The sequence below is a fragment of the Rhinoraja longicauda genome, chromosome 29, assembly GCF_053455715.1.
Source record: "Rhinoraja longicauda isolate Sanriku21f chromosome 29, sRhiLon1.1, whole genome shotgun sequence".
NCBI lineage: Eukaryota > Metazoa > Chordata > Chondrichthyes > Rajiformes > Arhynchobatidae > Rhinoraja > Rhinoraja longicauda.
The window spans coordinates 13,565,526-13,582,049 of NC_135981.1; the positions used below are offsets into that span (position 1 = coordinate 13,565,526).

A 16,524-nucleotide genomic window follows, 5' to 3' on the forward strand; every position below is an offset into this window, starting at 1 on the left:
CCACACCTCTCTCCTCCCTCCCTCCCCTTCCCTCCCTCCCATCCTCCCGATGCTTGTTTGAGATGGGTGCTACATTGTTTCGAAAAGCACCACTAACAGATCGCAGTGAGAAGCACTAAATGACCGTGGTCGTGAGAAGCACTAAATGACCGCGAATGTAGCAAAAACAGCACTTTAAACCACTTTAAACCACTGATTTCAAGTAGTCTTTTTTATTGCAAGTCACTTAACATACACAGATCAACATGGAGCCTCTATGCTCGTGGGCCACCGGGGCAAGTGTTGCGAAACAGCACTTGGAGTGTGTCTGGGGGAGAGAGAGAATGGGGGGGGGGTCTGAGAATGGGGACTGGGGAGGGGGACAACAGGGGTCGTTGCGGAGGGGGCTTGGTGGTGGGGGAAAGAGGGGTACTGGGAAAATGGGAGGTCCCCCTTCACCCCTCAACCCCTTCCTTCCCACCTCCATCCCCACTCCCTCCCCCCCTCCTCCCCCTCCCTCCCCAACTCCCTCCCCCTCCCTCCCCACCTCCCTCAAACCTCCCCCCTAACTCCCCCCCTCCCTCCTTCCCTCCATCCCTCCCTCCCCCAATCAATCCACCCTTCCATCCCTCTCCCCCTCCCCCCTCCTTCCATCCTCCCTCCCCCCTCCCGGTTACAATAGAAACCCTACGGGGACGGGCCCAACGGGGAAAGAGGGGTACTGGGAAAAGGGGAGGTCCCCCTCCCTACCCCCTCCCCCCTTCCCCCTCCCCTTCCCCCCTCCCCTCCCCCCCTCCCTCCCCCTCCCCTCCTCCCTCCACACCTCCCTCCACACCTCCCTCCCCCCCTCCCGGTTACAATGGAAACCCTATGAGGACGGGCCCAACGGGGAAAGAGGGGTACTGGGAAAAGGGGAGGTCCCCCTTCCCCCCTCAACCCCTTCATCCCCCCTCCTTCCCACCTCCATCCCCACTCCCTCCCCCCCTCCTCCCCCTCCCTCCCCAACTCCCTCCCCCCTCCCCCCTAACTCCCCCCTCCCTCCATCCCTCCCTCCCCAATCCCTCCCCCCCTCCCTCCACCCTTCCATCCCTCTCCCCCCTCCTTCCACCCTCCCTCCCCCCCTCCCGGTTACAATTGAAACCCTACGAGGACGGGCCCAACGGGGAAAGAGGAGTACTGGGAAAAGGGGAGGTCCCCCTCCCTCCCCCCTTCCCCCATCCCATCCCCCCTCCCTCCCCTCTCCCTCTCCCTCCCCCTTCCCCCCTTCCCCCCTCCCTTCCCCCCCTCCCCCCTCCCTCCCCTCCTCCCTCCACACCTCCCTCCTCCCTCCCTCCCCCTTCCCGCCCTCCCCTCCTCCCGGTTACAATGGAAACCCTACGAGGACGGGCCCAACGGGGAAAGAGGGGTACTGGGAAAAGGGGAGGTCCCCCTCCCTCCCTCCCCCCTACCCACCTCCCTCCCCTCTCCCTCCCCCCTTCCCCCCTCCCTCCCCCCTCCCCTCCCCCCTCCCATCTCCCCCTCTCCCCCCTCCGTCCCCCCTACCCCCCTCCCTCCCCTCTCCCTCCCCCTCCCCTCCCCCCCTCCCTCCCCTCCTCCCTCCCCCTTCCCTCCCCCAACCCTCCCCCTTTCCTCCCCTCCCGGTTACAATGGAAACCCTACGAGGACGGGCCCAACGGGCCCACTCGGTCTAGTATTCTGCTATTTATAGAAAGGTTATTGAACAGAAATACTTTATACAACACAAAGAAAAAAAAGTTTTGTTTTGTTTTTTTATTTTGCTTTTTCCTTATACATTCCAATTATCTTGGTATTGAATAAAATAACAATGGTCATAAAATGTATGACTAAGTTATGAAGAGTTTCAATTAAAACGGCACATATTTCATTGAAGACATACTTGCTCCAGTGGTCTTCAACAGCAAATCACAACAGTCCATGTCCCCCCCACCCTTTTCCCACCTCCACTCTGCCCCACCCCAAACTCCCCTCCCACCCCAATTCCCCTCCCATACCCCACTCCCCCAAGCCCCTTCCCCTCCCACCCCAAACCCCCAACCCCCCCATTCACCCACCCTATCCCCTCGCAACATCAACGGGCCTCACTCTACGAAGCGAGGCTGGGCCAGCGGCGAGGCATGTGTTTTGTAGAAACACGAGGCAAAATCGGAATGGCGGAAATGAAATAAGAAAGCGGAAACTTTCCGCCAAATTCGGAAGGGTTGGGAGGTCTGTGCATTATGTTTACCCCTTTCAAAATAAAGGTAGCAGACAGAAGGACATAATTAAGGGGGGTTCCAATTGTCTCAATTCACCATGACAAGCAACTCTGGATCATCACAAGCTATCTCAAGTTCATCACATGCTCCAACAAGAATGAAATCCTAAAGTAGGAAAATTTGAACAATGACCTTTCCAATTATTTCTGCACTGTAATGATTTCTTGTGCCTCTAACACCCCTCAGACTATGCATTTCAAACTTGCCACGAATATTTTACAAGATGCATTCTGATATCATTAGTCATTAAGTTACTCCATCTGTAATCCACCAACAGCTGTTTGAATTAAGGCTGGTTATCCTCCACAATAGATCTTGAATAGGGCCTTCATGGGCTGAAGTCAGTCACTCTTTGTTGCTCAGATTTAGCTTCTTAAATAAAGCGTAAAAATAATTCTATTCGTACATAGCAAGACAAGGTCAATAGATGTCTTAGACAGTTTGTGTACTCTGGTTCGAAATACCACAACCTAACTCCAGACTGCATTCTACACTTCAACTTCTGTACCGGCCATCCATTAAGTCTTTAGTCAACTAAATTTAATGTCAGTGGCTAACCAGATCCTAAACCACTACATTTTTTACTCCTTACTTGATGTAGTATGTTTAGTTGACCAAAGCTTTTATTAAAATATTTAAAGGAGCAATATGAACGATCTGTAAATAATGTAGAAGTGATAATGAGGAATAAAGAAATAGCAGAGGAGTTGAATAAGGGGTTATGGGGAGAAGGCAGGAACGGGGTACTGATTGAGAATGATCAGCCATGATCACATTGAATGGTGGTGGTGACTCGAAGGGCCGAATGGCCGACTCCTGCACCTATTGTCTATAACCTTTTTGCATGCCTTCACAGTGGAAAACACCAGCAATGTGCCTAAAATTCAAGAGTCAGGGGTTCAAAGTTAGTGGAGTGGCTATTACTAGGGAGAAGATGCTTGGGAAGCTGAAAGGGCTGAAGGCAGATAAGTCACCTGGACAGATGGACTGCACCCTAGGGTTCTGAAAGAGGTGGCTTCAGAGATTGGGAGGCATTGACAGTGATATTTCAAGAATCACTCGAGACAGGAGAGGTCCCAGATGATTGGAAAATTGCCAATATTACCCCGCTGCACAAAGAGGGAGCAAAGCTGAATAGTGGGAACTATAGGTCTGACTTCGGTGGTTGGTAAGATTTTAGAGTCCATCATAAAGGACGAGGTTACGGAGTACTTAGAAGTTCACAATAAAATAGGCCAAAGTCAGCACAGCTTTGTAAAGGGGAGTCTTGTCTGACAAATTTGCTGGAATTCTTAGAAATAGCAGGACAGAAAAACGAAGAGTCAGTAAATGTTGTTTACTTAGATTTTGTTGTTTATTTAGATTTTCAGAAAGCCTTTGATAAGGTGCCACACGTGAGGTTGATAAAGAAGATGAGAGTCCACAGTATCAAAGAGCAGATACTAACATGGATAGCAGCAGGTTGGCTGGATGGCAGAAGACAAAGAGTGGCAATAAAGATGGCTTTTTCTGGTTGTCTGCCAGTGACTAGTGGAGTTCCGCAGGGGTCGGTGCTGGAGCCCCTACTCCACTTCGTATATTAATGATTTGGATGAGGGGATTGAAGGCTTTGTGGCCAAGTTTGCGGATGATACGAAAATAGGTGGAAGGGCAGGTAATGTAGAGAAAGCAGGGACTCAGCAGAAGGACTTGGACAGGTTGGGAGAGTGGGCAGAGAAATGGCAGATGGAATATAGTGTGGAGTCGTGCATTTGGTAATAGGAATAAAGGCATAGACTATTTTCCAAATGGGAGAGAATCCAGAAAACAAAGGTGCAAAGGGATTTGGGACTGCTGGTGCAGGATTCCCAAAAAGCTAATCTGCAAGTCGATTCGATAGTAATGAAAGCAAACTCAATGCAAGCATTTATTTCAAGAGGGCTTGTATACAAAAACAGGGATGTAATGCTGAGGCTCTATAAGGTGCTGGTAAGGCCGCATTTGGAGTATTGTGAGCAATTTTGGGCGCCATATCTGTGGAAGGATGTGCTGGCTCTGGAGAGGGTCCAGAAGAAGTTTACAAGGATGATCCCAGGAAAGAGTAGGTTAACCTATGATGAGCATTTGTCGGCACTGGGCCTGTACTCGCTGGAGTTTAGAAGAATGAGGGGGGACCTCATTGATACAGAACAGTGAAAGGCTTGGATAGAATGGATGTGGAGAGGATGTTTCCACTAGTGGGAGAGTCTAGGACTAGAGGTCATTGCCTCAGAATTAAAGGACGTTCTTTTAGGAAGGAGACGAGGAGAAATCTATTTAGTCAGAGGGTGGTGAATTTGTGGAATTCTTTGCCACGGTAGGCTGTGGAGGCCATGTCAGGCTAAGGCAGAGATAGATAGATTCTTGATTAGTACAGGTGTCAGAGGTTATGGGGAGAAGGCAGGAGAATGGGGTTAGGAGAGATAGATCAGCCATTATTGAATGGCAGAGTAAAGGGCCTGCCCCACTTAGGCGATTTTAAGGCGACTAGGGTGTCGCCGAACGTTCGCTGGGGTGTCGCGGGCATGATCGTGAGGAGTCTTCCAAAGATCGTAGTGGATCTCGGCACGTCGCCGAGAAATCAAACGTTTGAAACCTTTCGGCGACAGCTGGCTTGTCGCCAGGTATCGTAGCTTATTGCGGTCGCTGTCGCATGCTGTCCCTAGGTTTGCTAGGTTCTCTTAAGATACATTTAGAAGCACATTATATTAAAATAAGTAAAGTCATTTCAAAATAACATAAAATGCTTGTGTTTAACCAATTTATTTACCATCAGGACATTTGACAGTTTGACGGTCAGGTAAGCGTGGGAATTTTCGCGATGTTTTTGGCCTCAGCCATTACATTTAAAGTGGGCTCCAAACCCAGATATTCAACCCAGAAACCAGATATGCATCTCCCTTACATTTTTAAAGAATGGCCACACACTTTTCACAAAAATCCACTGAACCACTTTTTAAATTATTTTTTTAAATACAGCTATTAGTAAACTGGAAGTAAATCCAGTTTATTCCATATTACAGTAAAGCTTGTTTTTTAAGCAACCCATACAAGGTGTTATAGTTCAAAAGTCTCAAATACTTACCGACTTGTCAGTGATCTCAGCGAAAACCAGGACGCCGGAGAAGCATTGACAGCGTGGGAATTTTCGCGATGTTTCAGAAGACGCTGTAATCTCGACCTGATTCGGCATTGTCGGGGTTGTTGTCGTCGGGTAAAAGAAAAGTTCGGCGATCTGCTACGACTTCGATAGTCGCCAAAAAGATCGCCTAAGTGGGACAGGCCCTTTACTTCCCTTATATTGGTGTCCCATCGTATAAAAGGGCCTGGACAGGGTGGAGTTTGTTAAATGTGTCCAAGAAAGCTTATTTAATCTATATATAGAGGGCCTTACTGGAGAAGGCACAACACTGGGTCTGCTCTTAGAGAACAAGGTAGGGCTAGTGACTGATGTGCCAGTGCGGGAACACTTTTTGGACTACTGACCATAATTCTATTAGTTTTAAAGTAGTTAAGGGGAAGGATGGGACTGGCCGGCAAGTTAGTGTCCGTTGGAATGAACAAAGCCTTTAATTTCTCATTTATACCGTTATTTGTTAAATTTGCATTTATTGTCCATACCCAATGTCATTCAGGTGGCAATGCATCGGAGCCATTTAATTATTTTTGGTAATTATACACATGCATGGCATGATCTATAATCCAAATCTGACATCACTAAAGGAGTTGGCAAATATTTCCTTGTAAATACCATCCAGACCTGGAGCAGAACCTACAGGTTACAGTATTCCCTCGTACCTGCTTCCCTCGGTCTCTTGGATGATAGAGATCACCAGCTTGGGAGGTACCATCAATGTGGCCCAGGTGAGTAATTGAAATGCGCTTTGCAGCTGACATTCCCTGCAGCCAGTGAATTGTAACAGCAATGGACAAGGTAGCAATCAGCAGGCAGCTTTGCTCTGGAAGCTATTGAACTTGCCATAGGAATTGTGTTCAGAGAAATGGCATGTATAACATCATACTTGAAATTTGTGCCTTTAAAATGATGTAAAGACTTAGGTGCTTCAGGAGACAAGTCATTCGCTGCAAAATATCCTGCCTTTGACCTGTTCTTGTAACAACTGTATAGCTTAGGTTAGTCCAATTACATTTCTGAACAATATTGATGGCAAAGGCCTCATCAACAATAAGGCCGTTGAAGGTCATGGGGTGCATACATCACTTACAATGCAGGCATGAGTTATCCATCTTCAATTGTGCTCAGTTGAAGAGTCAATTATGTTGCATCAACCAGGTATGGATAGCAGATTTTCTACCCGAATGAGATGAGTATTTACATAAATATGCCTAGATCATGTTATTATTACTCAGACTGACATTCTTTTAATTTTGATTTATTTAATTAATTGAATTTAATTCCTCAACTACCACCAAAGCGAGATTCAAACTTGTGTCTCTGGATTAATACCCAAGAACCTTGATTGCTAGTATGTAGCTCTACTTCCTACTAAGTGAGTAACAACTAAACATGAACCCGCCTGAAAAAGGGTCTCGACCCAAAACGTCGCCCATTCCTTCTCTCCAGAGATGCTGCCAGTCCCGCTGAGTTACTCCAACATTTTGTGTCTACATTAAACATGACCATTGTCTGGGACTTGTGCAGTTAAATGTTGATGGACAGGCTGGTATGTAGAAGGTGATTGGAATGAACAACCATCTGGTTCACTGATATTCTTCAGGGAAATAAGTCCATGGTCCATATCCAGTCTGGCATCTACATAACTCCAGTCCCACTGTGAGAGCAGCACTGGTGGCATCATGATCTAGTTTGGAAATGCAAACACTCAAAAACGAAGGAGGCTGCAGAATATGATGGACATTGTTGGTCCATCATAGGTACTGACCTTCCCACCAAAGGGACCAATAGGAAGCGGTGCTTCAAAGACCCACACCATCCGAGCCATGTTCTCTTCTTGTTCCTCCCATTGGAAGGTGGTACGGGAGCCCGAGAGCCATTACGTCCGGGTTTAAGAACCGTTTGCTCCCATCAACTATCAGGTTCTTGATCCATACTGCACATCCATACTTCAGAACCAAACCAGACTTTGCACTGCTACGGTCGCTCCTTGCAATATCGTGGTCTAGTTAACTTCAAATAACTGATAAATTATTATGTATCTAATGTTACTATTGCTGCGTCCAGTGTGTCTGTTAAGCAGCAGGTGAGAATGTAATTGTTCTGGTTCTTATCCAGTGCACATGACAAATGTACACTTACTTGTCTTGTATTTGACTCAACGACGAAGGCATGGACATCTTCCAAGTGCCAAATGCAGTCGGAACTTCAACTCGGGGGATTCAGTATATATTCCATTTGTGATCAAAAGATGCATTGATTTAACAGCTAAAGATATTGCTAGAGAAACTCATGCAAGAATATCGTAGATGGGATAATTAACCTCCAATGACACCATCTTCTTTCATACGAGGTACAACTCTAACCAGTGGGTGATAATTACAACTATGCAACTAATCTGCCTATTAAATCGAAATGTGCCAAATACTGAGGAGCAACTGAGAAGCAGCAAACAAGAACCAAAAAGATTAGACCAACGAACCACGAGGAAATGAAAAGGCAAATTCATAATCAGTAATGAGATTTGCAATTAATTTGGATCTTGAATTTTGTACCACTTAAGGCACACAGTAATTTCCTTCCATGATGCAATAACTTTCAAATTTGACACAGTTGTCTCCTTATTCCTGTCCATCATCTGCAGATCCATGGATCATCATCTTGGGTCTAAATTTTCCAAATCTACTTTACTGTTGACAACATACAATATGCTCTTGCTTCACAGGTTTGATCACTCGTATAGATTGTGTTGCCTTGGTTTGCACACTTCTAGATGCAAACGGTGGCACAGCGCCAGAAACCTGGGTTCGACTACGGGTGCTGTCCACACAGAGTTTGTACGTTCTGTGACTGTACAAACGTGACCGGCGTACAGGTCTGTAGGTTAATTGGCTTGGTGCATGTGTAAATTGTCCTTAGTATGTGTAGGATAGTGTTAATTTGCGGGGATCGCTGGTCGGCGCGAACTTGGTGGGCCAAAGGGCCTGTTTCTCTGCTGTATCTCTAAACTAAACGTCTTCAAACATTCTACAACAATTCTATCACCCTTCTTTTCTACCCAATATCACTGCAGCAATAACTCACTTCCAAAATAAAAATCAGTCTGTCCCCATCTCTCATGCCTAAGTAAATATTTCATCAAATATGGCATCAAGCCACAAAGACTAAACTTGATCCCTAGCATTCAATAAGTAAAAATACAATATTATCAGCTAAAGATGCTCAAGATTGCTTTAATACCTCTGGGGTGATGATTAAGGAATCAAGAATATCTGCCTAACATGACTCTTTACGGGCCATTGACATCCGCAGGGATTATCCAAAGGCACAGGACTGAATTCGGTTCAGTTATATTACTCATGTTATACCACTATTGACAAATGATACTAATTAAATTTGTGTGGCCAGTCAGCAGGCATTTTGCCTGAATAAATGACAATGACACAACTTTCGAAGAAAAAACAGGGATAAACATACCAACATTGGTGACTTAGAAGCTGAAGAGCACAAGCTGACCTCTGAGCCATTTGCATTCTGTATTCAGTTATGAGTGATGTGATGAGAAATCTGAACCATATTTATCCCATTTTTACTTCATTGCCCATATTCTAATTTAACAAAAATTGAATGTGAAAGATACATCTTCTGGATGCATTGGGACGCATCCTCAGTGATGTGACCTGGGGTCATCGGGTGTTTCGGGTCTCATAACATCAGAGACCCTCGCCCAGGCGACCCAGCCGGGGTTGATCAGGCCCCGACTTGCGTCCCAGCAGCAACTGCCCACGGATCAGCCCTCTTAATCCAAAGCCATCTAGTGGCTTTCTTTGCGGCTTCGCTTGCGGATTGAATGGCCCTCTTCTTTGCCAGCCCCATAATGCCCAACTGGTTGAGGATTTTGCAGAGTGAGCGTCCTGCAAAGCCTCTACGGGTTCATAGTATGTCTTCCAGCCTCTGTCCTGGCATATCTCCACCAGTTCCTGGTACTTTGCGCGTTTTCTTTCAATTGCTTCTTCAATACGCTCTTCCCAGGGCACTGTCAGCTCCAGAATGATCAGCTGTTTTGTCACTTCGGAGGTGATGATCATGTTTGGCTGGAGTGATGTTGCTGTGATGTGCTGTGGAAATTTCAGCTGTTAGCCCAGATCTGCATGCAGCTGCCAGTCAGTGGCCGTGTAGAGGAGGCCTGCCCTTGTTTTTGGTTGTGTTCGAGGCTTCTCTCCGGCTTTGACAAAAGCGATTGATTTATTTGGAGCCTGGTGGTGTTTGGTGTTACTGATGGCAGTGCCTATGCTCTCAGCAACCACCTTGAGCACCTGGTCATGACACCACCGATAGCGACCTTCCCCAAGGGACTTTGGGCAGCTGCTGAGGAGATGTTCTAATGATCTCCTTCCAGAGCAAAGTGGGCAGGAAGAACAATCACATCTTGAAAATTCTGCTTATTCAGTCCCCTATTACGCAGAATATGTGCATAATCCTTGCTAAAAACTATTTCAATTGTTTCAGGGGTGCAATTTGAAATTTTTGCCATTTTCTCATTTTACTCTCCAGGACATCCACCCCATCAAATTCTTCCTTTCCTAAAACACCAATCCTGAGGAGGAAAATCAGACCACAAAAAAACTAATGCCATAATCTCATTATTAATTTAAGACTTTGAGCTGTGCATGTAGTCACAAAAGACAAATGATGCCTTTCTCCAAGAATACATATCAATATTTTTGAGAAATGGTGGGGAAGGCAAGAAGAGGAGCAATCTAGTGGGGACAGATTAAAAGCAATGATCCTTAAAAATGCTTGAGGCATGTACTTTGAGATGTATTCAAAGAATATCCCTCAGGCTACTTGTGATTGAGTTAGTTTCACTAATGGGCGGAGAACTGTTAAAATTTTACTTCAACTTTCTTCTCCTTCCAAACCTTAAAAGTATCCAAGTATTCATTCTATTCAGAAATTATCTGCACAGCTTATATGAGCAAATAACCTCACAGATGCAGGGAAAGCTGTAGGCATATGGTTGTCAAAAAAATATTTTACTTCATTGAATCAATTGGTCCAACCAGATCAATCTACCTTGCAGCAAATGAAGAACACCAGATAAGGACAGTCATAACTCAGCATGGAAACAGGCCCTTTGACCCACTTGCCCAGGCTGACCAACATTGTGGGAAGCAAGTTGGAAAAGGAAGCCAGTACACTCGTCCAAGGATCCCTGAAGATGGCAGCAGAGGTTGATGACTGACAAATGAATATGGGATTCTTGTCTTCATTAACTATGGCGTGCAAGAACGGGGAGGTTATGGTTTACTTTAAACATTGGCGATTCTTTAGTTGCAGTACTGTGTGCAGTTCTGGTCTTAAAAGGACCAAAGTTGGTCATGTTGGCTTTGGTAGGAGGAGATCCTGTCTGACCAAATTGATTGAAGAGATAACATTGCACTTTTGAGGACAGTACACATCATGTAATTGCCATGGACTTCAGTGAGGCAGCATGGGAAAGTGATTGAAAAGAATGAGATTCAAGGTAAATAGAAAGATAGGCTCCAAATATTGTTGGGTTTTTTTTGTAAACGCACGAATTTTACCATTTCTATACTCCTAAAGGTCCTCACCGGTGTGTTTTCCATATCTGCTATTCACTTTCTTTTTGTTGTTTATCAAACCCTTGACATCCAGAATTTATTTGGCATGACTTCCTTACAGGAGCATGCTGGCCCCAAACTCTGATTACCTCACTTTTAAAAGAGTTCCACTTGTCCAGTTTATTTTTATCCTTAAGTAGCTGCACCCAGTTTACTGCTGTCTGGTCCCGCCTTGAGACAATGAAGCAATCCTCCCTGGAATTCAGAACTTAAATTTCTGAAACATCCTTATCACTTTCCTGTACTTCATTGAAACCTTCAGTTATGGTCACTCTCCATGGTCATGCATGTTGTTCCCTTACTCTTTGTGGAACTTTGAACTATTAAATTTGGCTGTTATGAATGTAGGCATCACTAATGAGGGCAATATCAACTGGCCAAGCTCATTCTATGCTCACCTTCGGCTTATGTGGCCATCCCTTGCCATAAATTTCTTATTTGATAAAAAAATGACCATAGTGCCATAAGTGCTCAGGAAGTAATAGGAAAGCTTCAGGGAACTACAGTTGCAATGGATTCCATAGTTGGGGGAGCAGGCAGGCATTTCTGCAGTCACTGATGTGATTCTGGAATGTTGCTTCCCTTGTGCTCGAGTTAGGAATATTGCTGAATGGCTGCAGAACATAAAGGAGCAGGCCGGTTGGAAATTATGGTTCATATCAGTACCCAAATGGCACAAAATTGAGGTCTGCCCCAGATTTTAAAAGAAGAAAATATTAAAGGAGCAGGATCTCTGGTATGTTCCTGGTATCATAAGATAGTGAGTGCAGACATGGTGCAGGCTGGAGAATTAATTGTTCAAAACAAGAATGAAAACATTTATCCAAGATTTGAGATACCACCCTAACATTGAAATGATTATATATGGAAAGTAGGGCCGATTTGAGATGATTAGACAATGCATTTGCTAAATCAGCTGGACATAAACCTCCAATCCTTTATGTGCACTGCAGAAATAGCACATTTAGATCATAAGATCATAAACTTAGCTTCAATTTCCTCCTGTACGTCAAAGGGAAACCACTCCTCATTTGAATGCAAATTTTAAAACTGGTTAGAGAGCAAAATTCCTCTCTGTTGTGTCCTTTTTATATGCAGGATCATTTCTTTGCCAACTTCGCAATCAACCAATCCCTCTCTGGTTATTCTTTTGTGAATTGACAGGACTCATCTCACAAAACGTGGCAGTATTAATTGTCCATGAATTAGACTGCACTGCCAGTGTGAATCGGATATTTTTCAAAGTTACATCAGCATTAGTGATCTGAAAGGCTGTTTCAATGCAAATCCCTCTACTACTCCGCCAGTAAATGTGTCGTCACAATCATTTCAATAAAATTGTGACTGATTATTTACATCCATTCATTTTCGTATACTAATTTCAAATCACAAAAAGTTCCCTTAACATCCAAAAGTCAAGGCAAGTCTTGTTGCGTCAGTGATAGAACTTCATTTACAGCAAAACTGATAATCTGGCATTCACGGAACTCTGGGCAAAACAAAGTGCTGGAGGAACTTAGGTCAGGCAGTATCTGGGAACGGGATGGTCAGGTGACATTTTGCGGCAGGACACTTCTTCAGGCTGAACTCCTCCAGCAAATGTGTTTCGCTGAAGATTCTAGCAACTGTAGCCCCTTTTGTCTCCATTCATAGAATTCTGGTGGTCCTTATAGTAATTTCTCAATTCCACATTAACTGCCACTTTTCTTCCTATGCTGAAGATAGACAAAATGTTGGAGTAACTCAGCAGGACAGGCAGCATCTCTAGAGAGAAGGAATGGGTGACGTTTCGGGTCGAGTCCCTTCTTCAGACTGATGTCAAGGGAGAGGGAGATACATAGATAAGGAAGTGAAAGGTATGAAAATAGGACAAAGGGAATGGAGATCAAGGAAAATGTAGATTAGATCATTGTTAGCTGGGAGAAGGTAATACCAAAGCAAACAGAGATAAAATGTAGTCGGAGACAGTAGGACTGGTCTGAGAACTGGGAATGGGAAGGGGGAGGGATGGAGAGAGAGGGAAAGCAAGGGTTACTTATAGTTAGAGAAGTCAATGTTCATACCGTTGGGGTATAATTTGCCCAAGCGAAAAATGAGGTGCTGTTCCTCCAATTTGCGCTGGGCCTCCCTGACAATGGAGGAGGCCCAGAACAGAAAGGTCATTGTGGGAATGGGAGGGGGAGTTAAAGTGTTTATCAACTGGGAGATCAGGTAAGTTTAGGCAGACAGAGTGGAGGTCAAAACGATCGCCGAGCCTGCGCTTGGTCTCGCCGATATATAGGTGTCCGCACTTGGAACAGCGGATACAGTAGATGAGGTTGGAGGAGGTGCAAGTGAACTTCTGCCTCATCTGAAAAAAATGTTGGGGCCCTTGGACGGAGTTGAGGTAGAGGGGCAGGTGTTGCATCTCCTGCGGTTGCAGGGGAAAGTGCCTAGGATGGGGGTGGTTTGGGTGAGAAGGGACTGCAAAATTTCCTCCTTTGCCTCTGGACATAAAGTAGATCAAAGTACCAGGAACATCTCATCCAAAGTGGTCAACGTTTACACTTAAGTCGCCAATGCCCTTGGACTAGTTCTGGCAGCCACCATTAGATCTTAGCACAATCCAGTATACTTTAAGCAACACCTGCACAAGGGGAACATTCAGTCACAACACCCAAATTATCTCTTGCTATGATCAAATACTTTCAATCTTCCAAGAAACCATCAAAACCTATGAATAAAACGGACAAATCTTACATAGGAAAATCCAAATATCACTTGCAGACCTCAGTTCCAAACCAGCAGAATCCCTCAATGGAAATATATTGGATTATTAAATACAATTAGCAGCATCGATGGAGTATAGCCACATTCATCAATAAACTAATAAGTCACAAACACCAGTACACACAGTCCATCTCAAAACTTCTTTAAATTTGATGTGTATAACAATACGTATCATTTTTAATAAACTAATTTATTTTGCTAGATTTCCCTGCACACAAGGTTAATCATCCTTGGATTTCCATCCAATCCATTATGATTGTTTTAAAGCTTGTTCCAGGCAGTTTATTACACAAAGAAAAAGCTCAATCTCAAGGAAAGCTGCTAATGACACTGCCACCCACTGATCAGGCCTACTGGGTACACTGAGGCCTACTGGATATCGCTGTTGCTAACCGTGTGGACCGGGATCGTGGCCAGAGGCCTTTATCAAGGCACCACGATCTCAATGCACCCGGAAGGCCCCGAAGACGCGGCAGATAGACGAACCCGGAGCTCGTTCGGATCCCTCGGAACGGTGGAGGCTGGATGGGAGTGGAGTCCGCGGCCGGGGCATGCGTCGGATGTGTGGGATACTTTGTGACTATGGGTCATACCTTGGGTATGCAAACAAAGAGTTTCACTGTACCTAGTCACAAGTGTCAATAAAGTATTCAATTCAATTAAAAAAAACATTTCCATAAAAATAAAAAACATGTGGCCATATCCTTAGATCAAAGGAGCGACTCCAAGCTAAACAAGATCAACACCGTGAGAATCAGGGAACTGTTATACTACCAGCCCTAAAAATATGGCGTCATGCAAGGCTTCCTTGCAAAACCGGAGATTGGTTTGTGAACTTTGCACCTTAATATCCTAGGAATCGCCAACAAAGCCAAATAAACAACAGCATGCTAATTATATAGTTTCTTTTCTTTTAATTCTTCTCATTGATCCTCCTTTCCATTGACTACTTTAGCTTAATCCATATCTTCAATTTGTAAATTAAAACACTATGTACTGCACTATGTAAGCTAACGCAAACACTCGGGTTTCAGTTTATCTTATCACGGTTTGAACAACAAAAATTGTTGATGAGTGCAAATAAAGAAAGTAATCTCTCATGGGTAAAAATGCTTCAAACTGTACTTACAAAGGTGCAAGATATTGCTTTGTTTCTGCTTTGGTTTTTGATTCCTCTTCAATATCAGACTCCCCACCAGAGCTGCTCTCTGTAACATCGGAATCAAAAGCATTTTCGCTGAATCGTAGTTTTGAGTCAGAGCTCGAAATAAATTTTTCAAGCCCTTTAGTCACTGAACTGCTCTTGAAGAAATTTTCCAATGTTTCTGAAGCACTCTTATCCCCTTTCCATGAAATGGAACTGGATTTACAGCCATAATTATTTTGTAAAGACCCATCCTGACGCTTCAAGCAATCCAAAGGTGGAAAATGGTGCGTAGCTTTCTCCACAAATCCTCCTAGTTGCTGTTGAACATGGCGCTCCACCTGCTTTACTTGCACAACTTCCAGTCGTTTCCGAAGTCTGTAGGCTCTTCTTCTGATTTCACTTTGTCTTGTCTGAGCCATCAAAGTCCTACTGTGAACCTCAGTATCCAGAATATTACAGGTGTTCATCTTGGAGGGAGAAAGATCACTCGGAGCATCAGCATTTCCAGAAATACCACCGGAGATCTCAGGAGAGGACATAACTTTAGTATTTGCAGTACCATTTTCTCCGAACTCTAAGTGCCTGGCAAACTCTGATTTGGGTATATCCTCATCAACAGTGTTCAAATGTTTGAATTTTCTTGGTTCCCCTGCCACATCTGTTTTTGTTACTTTACAGGACATAATTGATAATTTACTCATATCTTCAGTTTGACTGGATCCAATAGCAGGAAGCCCTGAGGAAACAGTCTTCCCTCCAGGCTTTCCAACGTTCAAATCGTGATCTAAATGTAGACTGCCAGCAGATTTCTTGGCCAAGCCATTAACTGGTGGCTCTGGGGAAGGTGGCAGTGATGGATAACTGTTACCAGCATTCATCGTTTTAATAAGTTTAGGAGAAAATTCCACAGCCACCTGTCCATCAATTAGATCTGACCCAAGCACACCAGCTTCCAGCAAAGAATGGGATAGGACAGTATGAGTCTTGATAACTCCGTGCTTGCTTAAAGATCCTTGAAGTTTCACCGATTCTGGTGGTGGCAGTGGACGAGATCCTCCATCAAAGCAGCAACGTGGAGTCAGCAACTTACACTGATCTTCCTTCCCAGTGTTATTGCGGAAATCCAGACTATGGTCCTCTGCAAAAGCTTTTCTTCTGGCACTGTTATTAATGGAGTTGTTATCTGTGTCAGTTGTGCCTGAGGGAGAGAGGGATGAGGAAGGCGTCGCCAGTTTGAATCTACGGTGAGCTTCCGTTGCTGCTTCTGTGAGAGCAGGCGCCATCGCAGCCATGCAGGGCTGAGACACAGACACACTGGCCTCTCCAACCGCTGAGGCCAGTTCCACTCCTCTCTCCTAGTACCGGTAGTCTGAAAGAAAACATAAACAACTTATAATCCAAATCACAAAGTGCAACAAGAGATATGGCAATCTATGCATTTGCACATATTATCTGAGCGCTAAATTTAGCTCACAGGTTTGTTTTAAATCTTTCCTTTCTTACCATAAACCTACCCTCTGGTGCGACCCTCCACTTTATCTGTGCCCCTCATGA

At 44.7% G+C, this 16,524-nt stretch overlaps 1 protein-coding gene across 3 annotated transcripts in view; it reads right to left on the reverse strand.

The window, feature by feature from the left end:
• LOC144607648 (KAT8 regulatory NSL complex subunit 1-like) overlaps nt 1–16,524 on the reverse strand; it is a 96,320-nt gene that overhangs the window by 44,164 nt on the left and 35,632 nt on the right. For all 3 annotated transcript variants that reach the window (XM_078424624.1, XM_078424623.1, XM_078424622.1), the window contains one exon: nt 14,953–16,339. In XM_078424624.1, the coding sequence (XP_078280750.1) occupies nt 14,953–16,262 (1,310 nt within the window). In that variant the 5' untranslated portion in view covers nt 16,263–16,339. The remainder of the gene's footprint in view (nt 1–14,952; nt 16,340–16,524) is intronic.